Source organism: Macaca mulatta, chromosome 4 (assembly GCF_049350105.2).
Source record: "Macaca mulatta isolate MMU2019108-1 chromosome 4, T2T-MMU8v2.0, whole genome shotgun sequence".
Classification (NCBI taxonomy): Eukaryota; Metazoa; Chordata; class Mammalia; order Primates; family Cercopithecidae; genus Macaca; species Macaca mulatta.
In genome coordinates this window covers 182,548,355-182,570,946 of record NC_133409.1, presented here as the reverse complement: position 1 = coordinate 182,570,946, position 22,592 = coordinate 182,548,355, and the positions used below count along the sequence as shown (strand labels likewise).

The following is a 22,592-nucleotide window of genomic DNA, read 5'->3' as shown; positions in this document are numbered from 1 at the left end:
TTCCAGGGGAAAAAAAAAAAACAGAAACACTGTCTAACAAATCAGTTCCAAACTCTTCTGCCTGTCAGTCAAGGCATAATAGGCACCCATAATCCAAAATGCACTCACTTACCAGCCTCTGGGCCTTTGCTCCTGGCGTGCAGCCCAGGTGGTCACACACCTTCCTTCATCAGGCCTTTATCATCAAAGCTTCCCAATTACTCTAGCCCCAAAGGATCCTTCCCACCTCTCAGCTTCTGCTAGACTTACACTCAATATTAAAGAGTTTAGTTCTTAGCTATTCTTTAATTGAGAGGGTAAAAATATCCCTTATGAATCCAGGCTAATATTATTTGATTTTTAATATATGTGTCAGGCATACAGTAAGAGTGGAAGATACAAAAATAATTAAAACAAATCCCGATCCAGAATGAGCTTAGTCTTTTACTAAGGCAGGAGTAAAAGACTAAGACTGAGGCAGGAGAATGGCGTGAACCCAGGAGGTGGAGCTTGCAGTGAGTGGATATCACACCACTGCACTTCAGCCTGGGCAACAGAGTGAGACTCCGTCTCAAAAAAAAAAAAAAAAAATTCATAATAATTTCCCTACAATTACTTTTAAGTTTGTGTATTCATATCAATAATAATTTTAAACTAATATAAACATACTCTAAAGCACATGATTAGAAGTCAACACTACCACCATGTGATTTCAGCAGGCAGTCCAGAGTGTTCAAGAACATATTCCCCAGGATCTGAGAACAATTAACATCCTAGTACACTGCTTAGCAGGGTGGTCAATGAATGTTATTTCCCAGTTTCAAAGTCCTCTCAACAGTGACCTAAAATTCATCCATTCGATAAACACTTAAACACTTAAGGCAGACGCTGGACTAGGAACCCCGGCTAGATTCAGATGGGTAAACTGGAGAATGAGTGGAAAAGTAACTGAGAGAGCACCTCTGTAACTAGCATTTCCTGTACAGCCTAATCCAGCTGCTGCTTGACACTAGAAATTATTAGAAGTTCTTTGCTAGAAGACTATCCATGCAAAATTGTTTCATTACCAACTTCATTTCCCATGATTCTTACATAATGGCCTCCCAAGAACTTAGCAAGTTAGTAATAATCTTTTAGAAAAGTAATACAGTTGACCCTTAAGCAACATAGGTTTGAATGAGGCAGGTCCACTTATACACGGATTTTTTCAACAAAAGTTGCACTGAGTGTGCCTGCATCTCCCACTTCCCCTTCACTTCCTCCATCTCTTCCATCTCTGCCACTCCTGAGACAATCCCTCCTCTTCTTCCTCCTCCACAATCTATTCATGAAGACTATGGGGATAATAACCTTCATGATGCTCCACTTCCATTTCTCTTCCTTGTGATTTTCTTAACATTGTCCTCTCTCTAGTTTACTTTATTATAAGAATACAGTATATAATACATATGCAAAATACATCTAAGTCAACTTTATGTATCAGTAAGGCTTCTGGTCAACAGTAGGCTATTAGTAGTTCAGTCCTGGGAAAGTCAAAAGTTACATGGAAATTTTTGACAGCGTGGGCACCCCAACCCCAGGGTTGTTCATGGGTCAACTGTAGTTCAAAATGCCATTCAGTACAGGAAATTAAATATTTGACAAGAAAAAAAAGATCACTTTCTAAAACTTCCAAGAGCTGTTCCAAGTCACACTGGGGGAACTCTGCTTCTCTGCTTAACTTCATTAAGTTTCTACTTAGGCAAACAAGTGAGCATGAAAGTACTAAGCACACATCACCCTCTTTCTATTACTACTCTGAGCATCACCAACTTTTAGCACAAAAAAAATCATCTATGGGAAGATTCTGGCTTTCAGTTGATTTGTCATTAAAGGAGTCAGTTACACAAAGCATGGGCCAGTACATACTAACATTCATAAAACATTATTATGCATTAGAAGACAGATCCACATAAGCTCAGAACTAACCTTTCAATATCGCATAGTGCACACAAATGATTTAATTAAAGTGTGGCTAACTTAGAAAAAAATATTTTTAAGTGTTCCTTGTAAGTTTACTTGCTGACTCATACAGGCATCAAACTTAAAATTTCCCAGACTTACTAGTATGTTGACCTTTGGCAGATTAAAAATGACTTACTCCCATTCAATGGCGAGTTCTTTCAAGAACTATTTCTTGGAATTACTAAAATGTTTGTTTAACAATCTTGGGATACAGGGTTAGGCATCACCAGGCGTCCAGGCTGCCGGTGTGCGGACCCGGGGCCGTCGCGCGAGGCCTCAGTGGCGGCCACCACCGGACCGAGGCCCTTCGCCCAAGCACTCGCAGCCGCCGCCGCTCCCCATCTGTAAAATGGGCTCACACGGCAGCGTCCGCCCGCGCGGGGACCAAGTCCGTGCACGCAACGCCGGCAACAGCGGCGGGCCCCTCTCCAGAGCCCAGGACGCCGGAGCGGGACGCTCTCCCAGGCAGACACAGGCCAAACCGGCCCCGCCTTCACTTGCCGGAGACATTCTCCAATCTCACAGGGCGGCGACTGCGCACGGGCGAGGGGCGGGGCCCGGAGTCCGGAGTCAGCGCTCGGCGCCCACGCCCAGCACCGGCGCAGGTGGGGACCGCGGGGGTGGGCACCGCGGGGGTGGGCACCGCGGGGCTGGGGACCGCGGGGGTGGGGACCAAGGGGGTGGGCACTGCGGGGCTGGGCACCGCGGAGCTGGGCACTGCGGGGGTGGGGACCGCGGAGCTGGGCACTGCGGGGGTGGGGACTGCGGAGCTGGGCACTGCGGGGGTGGGGACTGCGGGGGTGAGCACTGTGGGGCTGGGCACTGCGGGGTGGGGACCGCGGGGCTGGGAAATGCGGGGCTGGGAAATGCGGGGCTGGGCACTGCGGGGGTGGGAAATGCGGGGCTGGGAAATGCGGGGATGGGCACTGCGGGGTGGACGCGGAGCCCAGCAGGCGGCTGGCGGCGGGGATGGCGGCGGCGGGCTGGGAACCGCGGGGGGTCGCGGGACCCGCAGGTGACCGATGGCGCGGGTGGGCGCGGCTGTCCCTTCACAACTGAGGCCTGGACGGACGCCGCCGGCGGCCACCTTCGCGCAGCTGACGTCCGTGTCCCGCTGGCCTTCGGCCAGGCCCTCCACCTCCCACACGTACCTCCAGCCGCCTGCCGCCGCCCACGGCCGGCCCGGACCCGGCCCGATAGGTCTCGCCGAAGACGCCGCGGCCGCCTGCTGCCGGCTCCTCACTTCCGCCCGCCGCGAGCGCCGAGCGCGTCGATCCGCCGGGCAGTCGAGCGCCGAGTCTTCGATGGGCGGCGCCCGCAGGGGAGGCTGGGAGGAGGGGAGCAGGCCGGCGCGGGAGCGGGAGGTCAGCAGGGGCCGTGGGCGGTGGACGCCGGCGTGTCTTGGGTTCCGAGGGACCCAGCTGTCGGAATGGACACGCGTAAGAGGTTTTGCTGGCGTCTTTGCGGCGGCGGGAAGCGGGGAGCGGTGAGGGAGGAGAAGGGTACAAGCTCAGGGGGCGGGCCGGTGCGCCATCCGTCCGCGTGCCCTCGGGTCATCTCAGAGACTGAGGGATGATAGTGCGTTTGTGGGACCACAGTTCACCACGATGGGCCTGCACCGGGTCGGAGGACCGCTCCGGGACAGGGGGATGCACCAGGTCCAGAGAACGCATGGGATCACAGGGCTGCACCGGGTCAGGGGGCTGCACCGAGACCGGAGGAAGCATCAGGTCAGGAGGAGGCCCTGGAGTGTGCATCCCCGGGGGGCCACACTGGGTAAGGATGCACCAGGTCAGGAGGCAGCACTGAGTCAGAAGGATGCACTGGAGTCAAGGGACTGTACCAGGTCAAGGGGCTGCAACAGGTCAGGACGAGGCACTGGGGTCAGGGGGCAACACTGAGTCAGGGGCAGCCCTGGGTCAGGAGGATGCATGGGGTCAGGGGGCTGCAGGGGTTTAAGGGCTGCACTAGGTCAGGGCGCCGCACCAGGTCAGGGGATGCGCAGGATCGGGGTGATGCTCGGGGTCGGGGGATGCTCTGGGTCGGGGGGAAGGTCGGGGTCGGGGGGATGCTCGGGGTCGAGGGGTTCTCAGGGTCGGGGGGCTCTCGATGTCAGGGGGATGCTCGGGGTCAGGGGGATGCTCGGGGTCGGGGGGATGCTCGGGGTCGGGGGGAAGGTCGGGGTCGGGGGGATGCTCGGGGTCGGGGGGAAGGTCGGGGTCGGGGGGATGCTCGGGGTCGGGGGCTCTCGATGTCGGGGGGATGCTCGGGGTCGGGGGGATGCTCGGGGTCGAGGGGTTCTCAGGGTCGGGGGGTTCTCGAGGTTGCGGGGATGCTCGGGGTCGGGGGGATGCTCAGGGTCAGGGGATGCTCCAGGTGGGGGGGATGCTCGGGGTCAGAGGACTGTGGTCAGGGAGGAAGGACAACCAGGAAAGTGGGGGTAGTGGATTCTGGAAGCTAAATAGTTTCAGGAAGGAGAAATTGTTAGACAATGTTCAGAAGCACTGTGAGGCCAAGACTCCAGAGAAAGCTGAGTTTGGCATATGCCAGTCATTGACATCCTTGACAAAAGCAGTTTCAAAGGAGTGTGGGGAACCTACATCTCTTCAGAGTGGACTGTGAAAAGAATATTAAGTGAAGTGGAAAAAAGTAAGTTTCGACAACCTAGGTTGGCAGATTTAGCAATAAAAATACAAATACCCAGTAGAGTTGAATTTCAGATAAACAACAAGTAATTTTTAGTATAGATATATCACTAAAGTAATGTTGCATGGGATATACTTCTACTAAAACATTGTTTTAGTATTTGTTAGTGTAAGTACGGCCCAAATATTGCACGTGACATAGGTATACTACTTATTCATTATTTATCTGAAATTCACATTTAACTGGATGTTCTGTATTTTCATCTGGCTACTTTGACAACCACTCTGAGGAGTTTTGTGATAAAGGAAACAGAGATACCGGGTGGTTGCTAGAGGGGCATGGCATCGAGGAAAAGGTCTGTTTTAAGATGGGAGCTGTTAACGAAACGGGTAAAGAGGGAGCAACTGCAGAGCAAAGTCTTTGAGAAAGGTAAGAGAGGGTACGGCCTATTGCACGAGGATCAGACGTTTTTCTTAGAAAGGAGCCAACAGAGTTGAGCTGTGTAGTAGGAGAGTGAGCAGAATGTGAAGCTACAGTTGTGGTGGGTTGGTAGACATGGTGAGGAGAAAGTGAGAAAATACTCTTCTTGTTGCTTCTGTTTTATTAGCAAAGGAACCAACAAGATCATCTGTGAGGAGGGAATGGGGGCAAGGGAGAACTGAGAAGGGGGGAGACTGTTGTCTTAGACATTGTAAGGCAAATTACTGAACATATGTAGTCAGATTGCCAGGGAGGGCAGAATGCCCACTTGGGATGTGTGGTCTTAAGTCTCAAATGGAACCAGTCAGCCTGCTTGTGTGTGTGTTGGCTGCTCTAGTGCAGGCAGGGAGTTAGTAGAAAATTAATTGTAGCTGAGATTAGAGTTTGACACAGAAGAAGGAGCCGGGAGCAGAGGAGTTTGGGGTCTATGCAGAGAAATGACATTAGACAGGATCATGGGGTTTGAGCTGGTATGACAGAGTATTTAGATGGATTTTTCTGGTTATCCTGGAATTGGCCACTTGCACTGGGAAAGAAGGCAGATAACTAAGGTGACCACATGTTCCACTTTGCCTGGGATGACTCTGATTTGTGTCTGTTATGATGGCTTAATTATTGAGTGCCCTTTTTACTGTCAAAAGCGTTCCTTTTAGACACTATATGGTCACCCTAAAGTCTCCCCGCACTATAAAGAAAGCCCCCAGGCCGGGCACGGTGGCTCATGCCTGTAATCCCAGCACTCTGGGAGGCTAAGGTAGGTGGACCACGAGGTCTGGAGGTTGAGACCATCCTGGCTAACATGGTGAAACCCTGTCTCTACTAAAAATACAAAAAATTAGCCAGGTGTGGTGGCGCTTGCCTGTAGTCCCAGCTACTTGGGAGGCTGAGGCAGGAGAATTGCTTGAACCCTGGAGGCGGAGGTTGAAGTGAGCCAAGATCACGCCACTGTGCTCCAGCCTAGGCTACAGAGCGAGACGCTGTCTCAAAAAAAAAAAAAAAAAAAAAAAAAAAAAAAAACCAGAAAGAAAGACAGGGAAAGGGAGGGGAGGGGAAGGAAGGAGAAGGCAGGAAGGGAGGAAAGAAAGAACAGAAAGACAGTCCCCAAGCAATTGGGTAAGACACCTCTTGGAGCTTATGAGGAATTCACTCGGCTGTTCTAATGTGGGTTAGTACTTGCTGGCCCTAGGCACCCATGAGCCTGTGCTTGCTGCTGTCAGAGTGGAGCTGAGCATCAGTGTGGAGTTCTTGGCAGAGTTGGGTTGCCCTCAGGACTGTATGTGACCAAGAGTATGTGCCTGCTTTTGGTGCAGAAATTCCCTAAGGTAGGAGACTTGCTGGAGAAACATAACAGCTGGATGGAGAGGAGGGTGGCCGGGAAGCAGCTGCGCAACCATGCTGTGGATATTGCAGCTTCTCAGCTCAAGAACTCACACGTGCTCCTCACACAGACTTAGTCTTTGGCCCATCCATGTGTCTTACACGAATGCCCGCCCGGCAGAGAGCATCCACAGCAAGGCATGGAGCAAATGGGATGATTCAGCTAGGGCGGGCCAGGCAGTCTCTGCACAGCGGGCCTGTGAAAATGGAATGGCCATTCACAGGGTCGGAGGCTACAGGGACCCACTGAACAAGGCAAATCTAGACAGTGCCTCTGCCCTCTCCCGCCGTGAGGCCAATGGGCAGCCCATGATGTGGTGGCTGCTGTCCCTCAAGAAGACCGAGCAGCCAGTTGGTGGCAAGTTGATTTCTAGATGCATATTTTGGGTTTGGGTTTGTCTTCCTTGCTGGTAGAGCCTTGGCAGGCATGACTACCCAGTTTCTTACAGAATGTCTTGCCTTATCATCACAGGATTTCCCATAAGACCACCTTGGACCAAGCACCCTGTAAGAGCGAAAGAGGCAGACAAAGGGGATGTGACCACAAGTTCCACTGGTTCCACCATAGATCGCACACCCCGAACTGCCACCCTGATAGGACATCAGCATGGCCCCACAAAGGCACAGCGAACACTGCAGTGGGGTTGGAAGCTGTGCTGTGGGATGCCGTTTATATTCAGAACCTGATATCCGTGTATGGTGCTGCATCCCCAGTAGCTGGAGTCCTGGCCCCTGGGATGTGCAGAAGATGCTCTCCTGGGTGACACAAGGTTCACTAAATCTAAAAGCCTCTCCTTATTTGGGATCCTCATGGATCCCAGGCAACAAAATTTGGTTCTGATTATGAGTAGGACACGGGAGGGAGGATTATTTCTGGAATGCAGGGGACTCACTGGACATCTTTTCCTTGCCTGGTGATGCCAGTAGACGGGCAATGCAGCAACCCTGGCCTGACGAGGAATGATAACCAAAGGCCAGACCTCACGGGGAAGAAGGTCTGGGTCACTTCGTCGAGGAAGCAGCCTGGGCCACAGAAGTGCTGGCTGCAGGTGAAGAGAACCGAGCCGGGTGATTAAGGAAGATGATGACAATCACTATAGCCTGAGAACTAACTGCAGCAGTGGGCAGTATAGCCCGACCTGCTGACCCTCCTGAGGTGGGTTTTCTCCCCCAGTAAAGTATGACTGGACACCATGATGAGGAATCAGGGCCAGGACACAGATCTGTAGCAGTGGATCTGCCTTGCAAGGCAGGACAACAGAGGCCATCAGTGCCCATCCAGATTCCCCCAACTGAAGGCCTGCTTTCTGGGAACACCTGCATCTCTGTTTGTGCTTGAGGGATTTCTTTCTGGAGCACGGCAAGCCGGAAGCCCTGGAGAGTTAATTCAGAGGAAGGCCTCGGCCAATGGCAGGCAAACAGTTGGTGGGCAAATGCCCTGTTGTGGCTGCCCCTGGCGGGGGTAGCTTGGCTGGTTGCACATGCTCCATTGCATGGCAGAGTCCCAGGGAGGCTGCCTCAGTCTCCCTCGGGGAAGTGCCCCGCAGCACACCTTTATTGGCCTCCCCACTCCCCTCCTGCTCTTTCCTGCTGTCACCTCCCAAGTGAAATGCTAGCCCTGGGTCAGCTTCTGGGGGAATCCAGTCAAGGCTGTTATTATCACAGTCTAAAAACAACCTATACGTATTACAATTCAAATATATATATATATTTGTTATTAGAGACAGGGTCTCACTCTGTCACCCAGGCTAGGTTGCAATTGTGAGATCCTAGCTCACTGTAGCCTGGAACTCCTGGGCTTAAGAGATCCTCTTCCTCAGCCTCCAGGGTAACTAGGACTACAGATGTGTGCCACCATGCCTGGTTATTTTTGCTGCTGTCTTTGTAGAAACGGGATCTCGCTGTGCTGCCCAGGCTAGTCCCTAACTCCTGTGCTCAAGCATTCCTCCCATGGCATGAGCCACCACACCCAGCCTCAAATATCTATGTGCTGAATTGCACGCTTTTTAGGGAAATGCATCCTGGAACACAAAAGTGATGTGGAATCTAGCATGACTCCATTGTTCTCTCCTTTGTATCAGAGGATGTGTTGAAGTGCGGCCCCCGTACACAATCACTTGACTGTCCCCAGCATCATCAATTATAAAGAGCAAGGGGGAAACTAGGAAATGTGAATCCGAGGCTTGGCAGCAGCATTTGAAAACAAATAAAGTGAGAAATCCCTGGCAGCGGCGCACCCGCTTCGCAGTGAAACCAAACCCTGTCCGTCGCAGTGATGCCGTTTCCCAGGTCAGGTGATCCTGCCATTAAGCCAGGATGTATGGGCCTTGAGAACACACAGATTTTTCCTGGTTTAGAAAAATAACAAATAACACTGTATTCCAGAAACAAAAGCACTCAGAAGAGGAAAGAGACTCTTTTGTTAATGTAAAGAGTACTGGTGTTGTTTTCTTTCTTTTTTCTTACATTTCTGGTCCTAATTCCAAAACCAGCTAGCAAACATTAGTGCAGTATATGCAGAAGTTGGCAGCAAATAAAATCATTAAACCTAAAATTGCAGTGGTAGCTGTTGGAGCAATTGAATATCATTGCATAGCATTGTGTTTTCAATTCTGTCTCGGGTTTTGTTTGACCTGGAGAGAAAGAATAACTTTGAAGCATGAAATCCCTTTGGAAACAGTCTTTAGAAGTACTAGGAGAGACACAATTCCCTGTTCTTAGATTTTTTTTTTTTTTTTTCTGTTAAATCAACACCTTTTGTGTTCTGTACTGTATGGCACATCAGCGTGTGGTAAACCATAATTAGTACAGAACCTAACCCTCAAAACTACTATAATTTGCTGTATCTTAGAGATCCTTTTTACCAAAGACTAATGATTATTTGGCCTTCTGTTATTCACAGGCTCTCAATTCCATGCTTGCAGATTCCTGCCTTATTCACTGTTGTAGATACCACAGAGCTTCCTAGCCCAGTTATTCAGTACATCAGGCTGACCATGCAGGAACAGCGCTCGCCACAACCTGCAAATACAGTATTATCTGTTTGTTTTCTAAAAGTGTTTCTCTCCCCTCACTAGAATATAAATGAGGAGGGATGCGGTAATGCTCATCCATGCCTTACACATAATAGATGCTCAATAAATACGAGTTGCCTCAAAAACAAAAATAAAATAAGAATACAGTACATTAAGATAGTAGCAGAGTTGGAGGAGATGCCTGTTTCCAGTTGTGTAGTTCAAGATATGCTGAGTGGCCACTTAAAGACACAAAATTATCAGCAAAATTTGGTATGTACACATCTTGACAATAAACGAATGATGGAGATGTTTCACCACATACCACCCAGCATTGCCACGCTTTGCTGGAGCCTTTTGTGTTTTAGGATCACAGGACAATTTGAAATTCTGCAGGACTGCAACAGTTTCAACTCTGTTTTAGCAGTTCCTGGATTGGACCTATTGGTTAAGGAAGCCCCTTACATCCTTTTGTTTTATCCTTCATCTTACTATGGTCGTGCTCCTAGCAAATGCCTTTAAGTGGACTTAACCATCTTCTTTTATGTTGGCTTCAGAGCTTTTTATATTCATAGCTCTGTATATCAAAAGTCCTCAAAATAGTCAAATGTCTCCAATCAGTTTTACAGCAAAACAGAGCTCTGTGGTTTTCTATTTACTTGCTATTTGCATATTTTAATAAGAAAATTGTAAATAAAGCTGGTTCTACAGCAGGGATATGGTGTTACAGTAGTGTTACTCCAGCCATATGGCCCTGCTGCCATCCAGCACAGTAATGCAGATGTGTTTTGCACCTGTGTTTATATCTGGGCGTCTCTGGCAGTGGGTTGTGTCTGTAGGTGGTCCAGAAGGAAAGGAGAAATTGAGGAGAGGCACATGCTGCCAGAGATACGAGAGGCCAGGACCTGGAGAGAGGGAACAACTCGGTCCGAATGTGAAAATGTCTCCGCTTAGCAAGGACTGGGGTTCTCTCCCGGCCCTGCCAGCCCTGCCCTGAGCTGCAGAGGGCAGGAGTAACCTAATTATGTGATTCTCTGTGAATAAGACTTTAGATCTCTTTATGTTCTAAACGAAGGATTTCTAACGGACCGCATGATAGCATTTTAACTTAAATTGCTAGCTGGGAGTGGGTGGTTGATTTTTTGGGGGGAGTGGTTTGTTTGGTCTTGTCTTTTGGAATTCTCCGTTTGAAGGTCTTTATTCAGTGGGAACAAGGCCAATCTGCATTTTGTCAGTGATGCCAGCAGTCATAGAAAAGACATGGGAAAAGCACCATCTTCCCGATTTCACCCACTGATGGGTGGTGTGCCGTGTAGACTGCGTGTTAGGGCAGCCGCTGGCTTGCCCCTCCCAGGCACAGCACCCCACCCGGAGCAGAAGCACCAGCTACAGCCGCACATCGGAGGGAGGCGCGGTGCCGGCCTCTGGCCTTTGCTGCAGGATCTGAGCTCATTGATGAAGGCTTCCCACTGCCCAGGAGCATCAGGGTTGCCTGGCATATGAAACGAGGTACAAAGCCTGTCATTACACCTCATTTCTTTTCATCTAACATGACACGAATTTTATCTGAGTTTTTCATTGCTCAGCGAGTACCTTGGTTTCACACAAACCCAATAAAATATTTTTCACTCCTTAACAGCAGGTTTCTCACCCTCCGTGTTTGGTAGGTTTCCCTTAAGACGTTACCTGAGCTGCGTTCTCCTCGCAGGCAGGCGCTATAATTTCTGAAGGTGATGGCATGCACTGGCGTGCAGGACGTCAGCTCCAAGTGCCCACCAGTTGTGTCCTGGCCACTCTGCAGTGGAGGTCTCCGGATATCTGTCCTGCCCCCTGCAGCTAGTTGCCTCCTGTGAGCTCCTCTTTGTACTCTCTGTGGTACTGAAGGACGAGGCGTACATGCAGGATGAAGATAATTTCAGGACATACTTTAGCCAACAGTCTGAACCTTTGTTCTTCCTGACTGAGCCCTTGTAACAGAGATGAGAACATAGAATATAGCCAGTTAATTTGAGTATAAATTTACGTTTTCACACCTGGTAAAGAAAATAATAAAAATATTTAGCAGTGAGAAACTAAAAATGAAGAAACAAAGACATCCACAGCCCTTGAAAAATCAAGAGTTGACTATAGGACTGTTGGTTTAAAAAAAAATTACATCAAAAATTTCAAACCTTACGTTCTGGATCCTGTCTGATATTGACCCTGATTGTTTCACCTCTTGAGAATTCCAGTTATCTCATTTGCAAAGTAAGATGGTTGGATAGGAGAAACTCAAAAGTTCCTGTAAGCTCAAAAATCCCATCACTGCACTTTTCTTTTTCTTTCTTTCTTTTTTGTTTTTGTTTTTGTTTTTGTTTTTGTTTGTGAGAGAGTCTGGCTCTTGTCACCCAGGCTGGAGTGCAGTGGCGCGATCTCGGCTCACTGCAAGTTCCGCCTCCCGGGTTCAAACTATTCTCCCGCCTCAGCCTCCCGAGTAGCTGGGACTACAGGCGCCGCCACCACGCCCGGCTAGTTTTTTGTATTTTTAGTAGAGATGGGTTCCACCATGTTAGCCAGGAGGGTCTCGATCTGCTGACCTCGTGATCTGCCCACTTCGGCCTCCCAGAGTGCTGGGATTACAGGCGGGAGCCACCGCGCCCGGCTGCACTTTTCAATAAACAACGATTCTGCCGCAAGTCTTGGCTGAACCGTGTGGCCTTCTCTTCTGGCGACTCTATCTAGCCATCTGTGTGAACAGGACATGTGGGTGGCGGTGGTGGCGCTTTTCCAAATAACTCTGTATGCCAGCAGTGGTCGTGGATCACACTAATTGTTCTGCTATTCAATTAAAGGGATTTTTTTTCTTCCAGATGCTTCATTCTTTAAATGTGTTAGCTATAGGGCAATCCATTTTAAACTGGGAACTTGGTTGCTTTCTCTGATCCTAAAGCAGATTGCTGGTACTTGTCTGTTTCTATCACTTTTTGCTCCTCTGTCCTTTCCACTTCCACACCTCTTGGCTCCGAGAACTGATAACGTTGCTTTTTAGTCTCTGGCTGGGTTATGGACATAGAAAGCCAAACCACAATAGGTTAGATGTGAAGCGTAGTGATAAAGAGGAAAACAATATGATGGTAAATATGTGGGTTGCATTTTCAATTTTGCATTTTTATTGCATTCCTATTTTTCCATTAAGTAATTCTCCCTGAGCTTGGCCACATTTTTTCTGACGCCGGATATGTGTGTTTGTTGATTTGCAGTATTGTTATGCTTTATGTATATGTTTGACAGGATGCATATTCATTCCACTAACATTCATTAGCACTCAAATGAATGCACAGACTTGAATGATAGATTTAAGCACACGTGTCTGCTTTCCTTCTGATAAACAATAGCTTTTCAGGACTGTCGACTAGTGAGGATTCTCAACAGAGCTTTATTTGAGAACAAATGGAGAATCTCTCTTCAATTACATAATTAGAATTAAATCCTAGAAAGGCACCTCAGTGGCTGGTAAACCTTTCTGCAGACTTCGTTTTGTGAAAGAAAATGCTAGTAACCGCTGGTTGTTCCTGCCCATTGTTTTGTTTTGGATATGTTCAAATATAATTGTTTCTGCTGTTCAGTGGCCTCCTGTTTGCAAGCATGTATTTGTTAAAACACATTGAGAAGGAAATTTTCAGTTTTTAGGAAAATCAGTTTTGAACTAGAATTCATAGACCATGCTTTCCGTGGTGACAATGCTGGATTGCTTCACAGCACTGGTCCTCTCGCTGCCGAGTGGAACGATGACTAGGCACTGTGTGACGAGGCACGATGCTGATTAGTATCCAGAAAAAAAGTCCTCAACGCCATGTAGCTTTCTAAGCTCTTGCTTTACATAAATATGCTGGTAACTACTGACTCTTAAGTTTTGGCAGTGATTTTGCTAGTAAACATATTTTCAGGCCAGAAACTCTACAATGTAAAGTAAGATATTGCTCCCACTCCCCAGCCAAGAAAAAAAAAAAAAAAAAAAGGGAATGAAATGCGTGGCTGTATCAGCCCTTGCCCCTCAAATGGGTTTTGGCATACTTTAAGAGAAATAAAATATAAATTAATTCTCAAAGAATTTAGGATGCTCTTCCAGAAAGAGACGAGTCAGCTTCCCACATCAAACAGAGGGGAGTCTTTCTCATATTTGGTCCATCTTCTGTATTTACAGAATTTTTGCATTACTTTCTTTTCTTGGTTTACAACAATTCAATAATTCTTTTCTTTAAAGCTGTCTAAGAAATGTGTGTTTCACTGATCCTAGAGGCGGTGCAATTCTGGACAGCACTTACAACGAAGGTTTATGTTCACACAAATTGTCTGGCTACTAATTCAGAGAGGTCTTCTGTGTACGGACATTGGAGTAATTTAAGCTCAACTGTTTTTCAAGTCAACAAATATTGACATTTGCCTGTTACACTCCAGGCATTGTTCTTTTTTCTTCACATTCTTTCTTGCTTTCTACAAGTTAGGCTAATCCACTATTAAAGTAGAGACGCGATAACACGAATTATTATTGCAATATTAATTTTCGAAAAACAAAATAAGGAAAGCATATTTTGAATGGCAGGAGATGTGGACAATCAGTGGAAAATCCAGGTTTGTCTTTTTATTTTTTGTGCCAGGTCTTGTTCGCTCAGTGTTTACAGTTGGGACCGATACAAGTCAGTTACCTGAGAAAATCTGTTGGAGAAAATAGCTACTGAAACTCTGAAGAATCTGTCTTTCCTGCTTATTTTTCAAGCTTACTCTAACATATTTAAATCAGCAAATTTCTAGTGAAACTGAAAAAAGGTCTGTCCCGTTGGTCAGGCTTACGTAAACACAGTTATGTAAGCAGTACTTGAGGGCAGAAATTGTCCCAGGCACAAGCTATTGTCACAACTAAGCTTTTTACACGGCAAGGATGAATAAACTCACGACTTTAGTTGTGCCCCATAGTCTGTTAATCTTTCCATCTTTTAATGCAAACTTATTCATACTGGAAAAATATATATTATAATTCACATTATATGTGTACATTCACATACACATTATTGAGACTTCTATTGGAAATACGTAGAAATACTATGTAGGCATTTGTAATCTTCAGGTGATAAGTATACAATTAAATACACATCATGATGACTATTTTTGTAAAACGATTATAGCTAATTATTCAAAAGTGCTTGAAATCTGTATGTACCTCCTGATTAGGAATCTAATAACTACATATTAAAATTTAAAATTATTAGAAATGTTGTTTCACAACGTTTAATGAACCTAAATAATTTGGAATACTAACCTTATAAAACATAATTATAGAATGCAGGTAGTTTTTAATGGAATCAAGGCTTTCTAGTTTATTCAATGAAATTTCATGTTTTCTTAGCTTACAAACTAATAGGAGTATCAATTTAATTTTTACAAACCTAAGCTCCTTTACATTTTAAAGTAGAAATTAGAGTATTTCCCATTGTAGAAGCTTTTTGTGATGTGAAAACAGCATTTAGTGAAGTACTTCCACAAAGTCTTAGCAATCTGCTTATTTCAATGTCAAATAACTGAATATAAAAACATTTAGCAGTTTTGATCAGTGAACTTATGCTGACATCCTTTTGGCGTATCTATAATATATTATTAATACATTGCTAATAATATTTATAATTTAAAATAGTTTCCAATTGCTGAGGAGCACTTAGAGATGAAAGCCTTCTTTCATGTATAGAAATTATGGGAGTCCCAGATGTGAAAATTGCCGTGTATTTTTGGTTACGGACACACCCCGAGTTCTCCTCAGGCCGTGGTAAGCATACGGCACAGAGATCCTAATGGCCAGTCCAGGAGTGCCCGTGTCCGCAAGCACTGAGTGGATGATGGCCCCCAGAACATTCCACAAGGCTGAAGCGAGCACTTCAGTCTGCACATGAGGGTGGCGACAGACATCAATTAGGAAACTGATGTCAATTACAAAATTCCTTTTGCATGAAAAATTCATCTTCAGTTTATAAGGGTTGATTATTCCTCCTGTGCCTTTTTATTTCCTGAAAGTCACACTTGAATATTAAGAAGAAAGAATTTTACAAAACCAAAAATGGCTGACAGCAGGCAAGTGAGAACTATTAGTTAACTGATCAAAAAAAAAAAAAAAAAGAGTGGAAGTGGACAAGAGAAGAAAACTGGCAATAAACTGATTATAAGTTCCTCTGTCCCTTCTTCCTTTCTTCCTTCTAGCCCACCATTATATTATTTTTTAACAGAACAAATTTTCCTGGGAAAACTGGAAGTTTTTTATTCTGAAGCAGTAACAAGTAACTTCCGTGACTTTGCCATTTTAGCTTTCACTCTTGGTGAAGCTCAAGGCAGTGGCAGATGAAGGCAGGCCTCCTGCAACTACAAGTCACTTTTCCCTGCTCAGAGGGCCTCCCACCTCAGCTATGGGCAAGGCCCACCTGGCAGGTAGCCCAAGGGAGGGCTGTGGGTCACTGCCCACCACTGTCTTCTAGCACATCCATACCATACATGTACACATGTACATATGCACACCCCACCCCCTGCATACACACCTACATTCACAGGCATGGATACGCACATGCACGTATGCAAGCTCACATGTGCACATGCACACATCACCCCCCACAAACACACACCTACACTCAGGTACACACAGATACAGACATGCACACCCATGCCTGCACATACACATGCAAACACTCCTACATCCACATGCCCACGCTCACAGGCACATACGCACAGATGCGTACACATACCCACATACATGCACACATCCACGTCCACGTCCACACCCACACACACTATTAAGAAAAAATCAAAAACTTAAACTGAATTTGGAGGTAGCAGCTACCAATAAGAGTTGCAGTGAGCTAACTGGGGACAGGTCCCACCGGAAATCATAACGGTGGGTGTCAGGAACTAGGGGGAAGAGGCTGCAGGGGCTCCAGGCCTTTAGGATGTTTAGATTCCATTGGTCTTAGCCTTGTTTTAACCTACCTTGCATCACTCTGTCTCATCAATCATAATTTAAATATTTGTTTTCTCTACATCTCTGATCTTTTCTGTAAATTGAGGTCTTCGACAGAATTTTATGTAAAAAGAATGCTGACAGCGGCATTCGAATTTTTAAAAAAATTCTCTCTGATTAACACATTTCTCTTTTGTGGCTGAACCACTCATCATAGGAGGATTGTTCACTAGTCCTTTGCTTTCAACAGGCCTTAAGATCATCTGTGGATTGTGTAACTGGAGAATTGTGTTTGGGAGGGTTTGGGCTTCCTGGCCACGAGGCATCTTCTCTCCCATCTTGCAGTAAGTTGACCGTCTCTGCGCTGGTCGATCCACAGGCCTGGTGGTCTGAGAGGTACCTTGCTTTCTTATAGTACCTCTTTCTGCGTCTGTTGCTAGAAAGTGTTCAGAAGAACCAATGTATTTTCCCAAGAAAAAGAAATCAGAAACCTGGTGTATTGTGCCTGATGCTTTAGATAAACTAATCCAAATCAGGTGAGTTGTCTGTTGTTTACAGTTGAATGTCAAACAGAGAAAGCTGATACATAGATCCAATAACTCTGTTATCCCACATTGTACATAGACTCCAACGTTCTGTCTAAGTCGTTAAGTTTCAAGGGAAAGCAAAGATGGGAGGGTAGTTCATACTTACGCTTTCCTGTTTTGTTTTGTTTTTTTGTGTGTGTACCATTCAGCAACCTTGTCCCTCCTTGGTGTGCTCTGCAGGTGGTGGCCCCACCCTCTGTCATATAAATCCTCCCGCCTAGACTTCGCATTTTTGTGAGGCATGGTTTTGAAATTTCAGAAATTAATTTCTTTTGGGCAATGCCTAGATTCAGCTGTGAATGAGTCTGTGCACAGATTGTGAAACGTGCTCTGGCCTCGTTCGTCTCTGTTGAAAGGAAATGGCAGCCCCTTGCCATACCAGGAAAGGGTAAGTCACAAAAAGTGATTTTGCTCTTGTTTATTCTGTGACGTACATTCCTTTGAAAACATTTTAGTTTTTCAACCCCAGAAGGAAAACCATCAGCCTTGCTAAAATTTATTGTTAAGCCTAGCAAAGTGGAAATGATAGTGGAAAATATTAAAGAGGTATAATTTTTACTTTTTGAGACTTTGTACAAATAGTAAAACATGCCTTTCCCCGTATCTGTTCAGACTTATCTACAAAAGCCCAAGCAGCCAAAGGGACTGTAACAACCCAGGTGTCATTTATTTTCTTAAGATGTAATTTAATGTAACAGGACAGAAACATCCAGAGGTTCACGACCGGGAAAAAAATAATACGGCCACGAATAGTGTGATTTGCATTTAACTTTTCATTTTAGAAAGGCTAAATGAAAAGAAAAAAATGCTAAATATATTTTAATCTACCAAGGGAATGAATGCTTTCTAGCTTGTTTTCTAAACTGCTCACAAGAGTGGAATTGCTGCAGGAGCCCCCCTCTGTACTGGATTAAATATTCTGCAGGGCCATCCAAGGTTAAGTCTCTTCTTTATTTAAACTGCAACACATTTCCTATTTTTCATCCTCGGTTCTATTACTGTGTGTATATTTTTAATAAACAAACTTATTTTCCTTTATCTTTTTCTTATTTAGTTTAATATATTTTTAAACAAGTGAGCTTCAGAGAATCATTGTGAATCTCAATTGCATATGTAAAAATACTTTCATCGTCTATGAAGAGCTATAAAAACATAAAGTATTGCCATTATATGTGCAGCATATCTCATAATTCTGCATTTCAAATGCATGAACAGTATCATGTGAAAAACCCTAATTATCTTATTTAGCTCACACGGGTACATTCAAAATAAGTGCTTCAGCTTGGCAATATTGACAAAGTCCAAGCAGATTTTTTTCCCCTCTTTGACACCTTTAATTTTTGGGCAAAATATGCATGGAAAAAATTCTATTTATGAATTACAGTAAGGCCTTAATAAGTTATTTCAGCCAAGAAGTCAGATACCTTTACATGTTTTGTTAAATGTAAAGATAGAATTTGATTGTTTGACAATTTAGTGCTATCACCAATTTATAAAAAGTAACTAAAAATAGCAAGTTTATACCATTAATTTTTTGATTAATATGTACAGATGAAGTTTCTTTTCTTTCTTAAATCGGTTGCCCACATGTGTTTTTCCAGGTTTTACTTTCAGCTCACAGACACGGCCACCTTTTGCTCCACAGAAAGTTCTTATCATTTTCCATTTCCAGGTAAATTGATGTACAATTACCAAGCTCATCAATTACGCCAATAACAGAAATGCGTATCAACCAAGAGAAAGTAGCTCTGGAGATTAAGAAAATGACCTAGGTTCAGTCTCATTTTAAAGATAGAAAAATGGAAATGTCTTTGTCTTTCATGGACACACTTTCAGGGTATTGAATTAAAGTAATCGTCTTTGATAATTAAGTCTACTAAACGTGTACATATTTTCAACCATTCTAAATCTTTTAAAAAATATATATCGTGCAAAATGCATCGGATGTTAACAATTTATTCTCTCTGTATTAGTTTAGAAATTAAAGATGCTTACGTCCAAGATGAAATCAAAAGTCAGTTTTAAGGTGTAAATTATCTAAGCCAGGTATATAAATTTAATTTTTGCCAAAGTTGTGTTTTTACATGTATCCACTGAACTAGAGCCTCCTGTGAATGTCAGGCAATATGAAATTTATAGTGATGGTAGATTATTAGAGCAACATGGTGTAGCACCTTGAGAAAATAAAATATTTCACCGTCGACCTTCATATTCCTAACAAAAAATGCTGGTACAACATGCACATTTTGAAATTAGTGTGAAACCCCAGTGCTACAGTGATGAAGCAAGCTCCTTTTTAATTTTAGTTTTTTTATATTAACCCAACCAAAATTTAGAGCCAGTCCATTTTATGATAATTTTAGACACTCGGTGTCAATTGTTCAATGGTACCAACTAACTTTTCATATCACCTTTTATTTATTGTTTGCTTTTCACAGCAACTGAGCACATCACTGTGCTTTCTCCTTTTCCCTGAAGAAGTAAACTTGCCTTTTTAGCTTCCTGAAAAAAGCAGGCGACTCTGGTGGTTTATATTTAGTTACAATTCATAAAGGCAGGACTGCGAGTCAGACCCGGGACTTCTTTCTTTTCTGTTGTGTGTTTGCGTGCTGATGGGGACTGGCTTTTCTTCTTATTGTTGTAGTTTGAAATGGAAACGCTGCACTGCTGAGAAAATACCATGAAAATATAACCCACTGCATTCCAGGAAAATAAATAAGCAAGGCCACCCAAATTTTCAATTAGTGCTCCGGCAGAATGCAGGAAATGGCAAGAGATCCGTCCAAGGCACCCTAGGCCGGGTCGTGGGTAGAGAGCAGGGACGAAGGCTGGGAGGGGACACAGGCGCAGTGTGAAGATGGCCCGTCTCCAAGGAAAACTGCGTGCTAATAGGCTGGGCTGGCGTCCTGGATCAGCCCGGCCGGGCTGTCCGTTCTGACTGAGGGTGCAGCTGTGCTTCGTTCAGGGCAGGGTGCTGCCTGGTGAAGTGACACTCGAGAGTTCCAGGGGCACTTCCCATCTTACACGATAAGCTTAACCAACGTTCTCCATAACCCCCTCCCTGCCATGGGAAGCGTCAGCCTCCTGAAACAGCAGTATGCTGGTCCGTTGTGAAAAGGATCAAACGCTTTTGATTTAAAGCGTTAGGCCTAAGAAGCGCTGTTTCCTCCTCGGTGGGCACATGCCTGGCTAACATGCCCCAGCCGACCGGGGAAGCCGCTGGCCGTAAGGGGGAGGGGCGCAGGGATGTCCCCCTCCGCAGAGCGAATGTCAGGGAAGAAGCCAGGTCTTCCGAGGGGCTGACAAGGCCGGGCGTACACGCTCCTTCCCTCCATCGTGTTTCTCTGCAATCTTCAAGTCACTGGTGTGATGGCAGCACTTGAAAGCCGAAAAAGGAAAGATGAAAACAAAGGATTCTTCAGGGAACGTGTATACAGACTCCTGCTTCCCCTCACTTGCTTTCTGTTTCACTTCTCAGATGGTCACGACAGCGTCTGCAGCTTTCCAGCTCATCAGGGTGAACTGAAGACGAGGGGACAATGAGGTTGGGTGTTTCGGCAGCACGGTGGTGTCCCAGCTTACAAAACAGACAACTATGATTATTTGGGATACATTTTATCTGTTGTGAGCCTAAACCTTTTTTACTTCTAAAACCTTCAGGTTGCATTGGTAAACAAGAAGTAAATATACACATTCTATTTATTCTTAGAACCAAGAAATGAACTAATTGAGTAGCGAGTGTGGACCACAGTTGCAAAGGAAAGAAACTCACAAGCGAGCTCTCCAAGCTGTGATTATGTGGGCAGGAAGAATGGCCTGGGTGAAGAGAAGATGAAGAGCCATCACTCCAACCAAACAGCAAATATGAAATTCAAATTATCCTTTGTAATTTTTCAGTTAGCAGTGCTGTGTATCTGTGGAAATCATGGGAGAGATTAAAAAAAATTCTTATCACCTCACAAAGGTAGAATGAATGGGAACAAAAGCGCTGACTGTATATTTCTTCTTAGCCAGCTTCTTCCAGTTGAGCACATTTTCTTGGCAAATCGACTATTTTGTTAGGTTAAAAAGGCTGTCGTTTCCTTTTCAGAGTAAAGTCAGGAATTTCATTTTTGTACAATACTACAGCATTTCCTATCATTGAATTCTAATGATTTGAGAGTGTGTTTTTTGTCTAGGTTTCAAATACAAAGCAAGGAACAGAAAAAAAAAAAAAAACTCTTTCCATTTGCAGTAGTTTCAAAATACACATGGCTTGAGATTTTGTAAGTTAAGGAATTTCCAGCCACAGAGAAATCAAGAACTGTGACCAATCCCAGGGCAGCTCTGGGAGGAACAGCCCGTGGAGCGTGGGCAGCCGTGGCCTTCTAGCCTGGCCCCTCTGGCCCTCAGGTGCCGCGCTCTGCTTCTCTTCTTGTCTTCTGTCTTTTCACCACCATACCTGCAGCTCTTGGCGTTTGTTAGGACCTTCCATCCATCCAGCGGCTTCCAGAAAATTATCTAATGAATTCATACCCATGTGAGTTATTCATGGGGTTTAACTGATTTATTCAGCAAATGTGCAGATGTTTCCAAGCACCCTACTTGTTGAGGTCTCTGAGAAATATAGAAATGATGCTGGCACTTGATAAAATACCAAAATAAATCACCACCCTGCAAGGCTTTGGACTCGGTGTCAGAACTGGAAAGGATCTTGACACCACACAGACCAACCCTCTGATTTCATAGATGAGAACGTTAAGGCCTAGAACCAGCCAATGACATGAGCAGATTTCCACTAAAACTCCATAGAAATCTGCTGGTCTTTCTGGTGCTCTTTCTGGATTGCGTCAATATCCAAATCTTTCTCACGTGTTGTGGTAGATGAAATTGCTGTTAAAATATTCACTGCCCCTCTGACAGGCTTCTCCCACTGAGAGAATGACACACCCTCATCCCGCTAACGTCAGCCTTGGCCCTGACTTGCTTTGAGAGTGGAATGAGAGCAGAAGTGACCTGTGCCGTGGTGCGACAGAAGCTATCTGCCTTTTTTTTTCCTTCCAGGGCATCCACGTTCATCTGAATAAAGACTGCCTCTTCAGCCACAGCTACGATGCCTGTAATAGGAGTGAGAGCCGCCTCTGTTGCAGGAAGCCCCTGGGATTTCAGAGCTGCTTGTAACTGCAGCCTAACACAGCCTCAGCAGACCGATACGTCGTCGTGTCGCCAAAACAGAGCAGGTATTGTTCCGTTCTGTGCAGTTTCACCTTACTTAGGACCCTCATGTGCGCTGGGATCCTAGTTTGGGTTCATGGACGGAAGACGCCCGTGTGCCGTGTGCTCCAGCGCTCCGTGGATGGACTGGTCTTTTCCCAGGCCGGGTGCGGACAGAGAAGGGCACACCTGGAAAGCCATGGACCCTGCTGTCCTGCCGTGGCCGGGTGTACCCACGCCTTGGCCTTGAGGGGCTTTCATTTGAAATTCAGGGCCCCAACTTAGCTGTCCAGGTGGGAGAGACTCTCCAGAAAAAAAGGATGCAGATGTGCTTTCTCT

At 45.5% G+C, this 22,592-nt stretch overlaps 3 protein-coding genes and 1 long non-coding RNA gene across 11 annotated transcripts in view; 2 read left to right on the top strand and 2 right to left on the bottom strand.

The window, feature by feature from the left end:
• EXOC2 (exocyst complex component 2) overlaps positions 1–3,255 on the bottom strand; it is a 209,956-nt gene extending 206,701 nt beyond the window's left edge. For 2 of the 6 annotated variants that reach the window (XM_015135401.3, XM_015135397.3), the window contains exon 1: positions 3,135–3,255. The gene's annotated coding sequence lies outside the window, so the exon portion shown is untranslated. 6 annotated transcript variants of the gene reach the window in all.
• HUS1B (HUS1 checkpoint clamp component B) overlaps positions 1–3,255 on the bottom strand; it is a 36,883-nt gene extending 33,628 nt beyond the window's left edge. For 2 of the 3 annotated variants that reach the window (XM_078001022.1, XM_078001023.1), the window contains exon 1: positions 3,135–3,255. The gene's annotated coding sequence lies outside the window, so the exon portion shown is untranslated. Of the gene's footprint in view, positions 1–2,119; positions 2,158–3,134 lie in introns of those variants that run through there. The other variant, XM_078001024.1, reaches the window with a different exon arrangement.
• On the top strand, positions 3,006–22,280 carry LOC144329485 (uncharacterized). The gene is made up of 2 exons (XM_078001064.1): positions 3,006–3,422; positions 22,104–22,280. The coding sequence occupies exons 1-2, from the start codon at positions 3,006–3,008 to the stop codon at positions 22,218–22,220; spliced, it is 534 nt and encodes a 177-aa protein (XP_077857190.1). The 3' UTR covers positions 22,221–22,280.
• LOC106997753 (uncharacterized) lies at positions 4,118–7,619 on the top strand. Its single transcript, XR_013416870.1, has 2 exons — positions 4,118–4,632; positions 6,959–7,619. It is a non-coding gene; the product is annotated as an uncharacterized LOC106997753 (long non-coding RNA).
• Positions 22,281–22,592: the final 312 nt, after the last annotated feature.

Bases quoted from the DNA above. Each gene is read 5' to 3' on its own strand.
- LOC144329485 (XM_078001064.1), top strand. From the start codon at position 3,006: ATGGCGCGGGTGGGCGCGGCTGTCCCTTCACAACTGAGGCCTGGACGG. The intron at 3,423-22,103 runs GTAAGAGGTTTT...TTTTCCTTCCAG, and splicing joins AGCTGTCGGAATGGACACGC to GGCATCCACGTTCATCTGAA.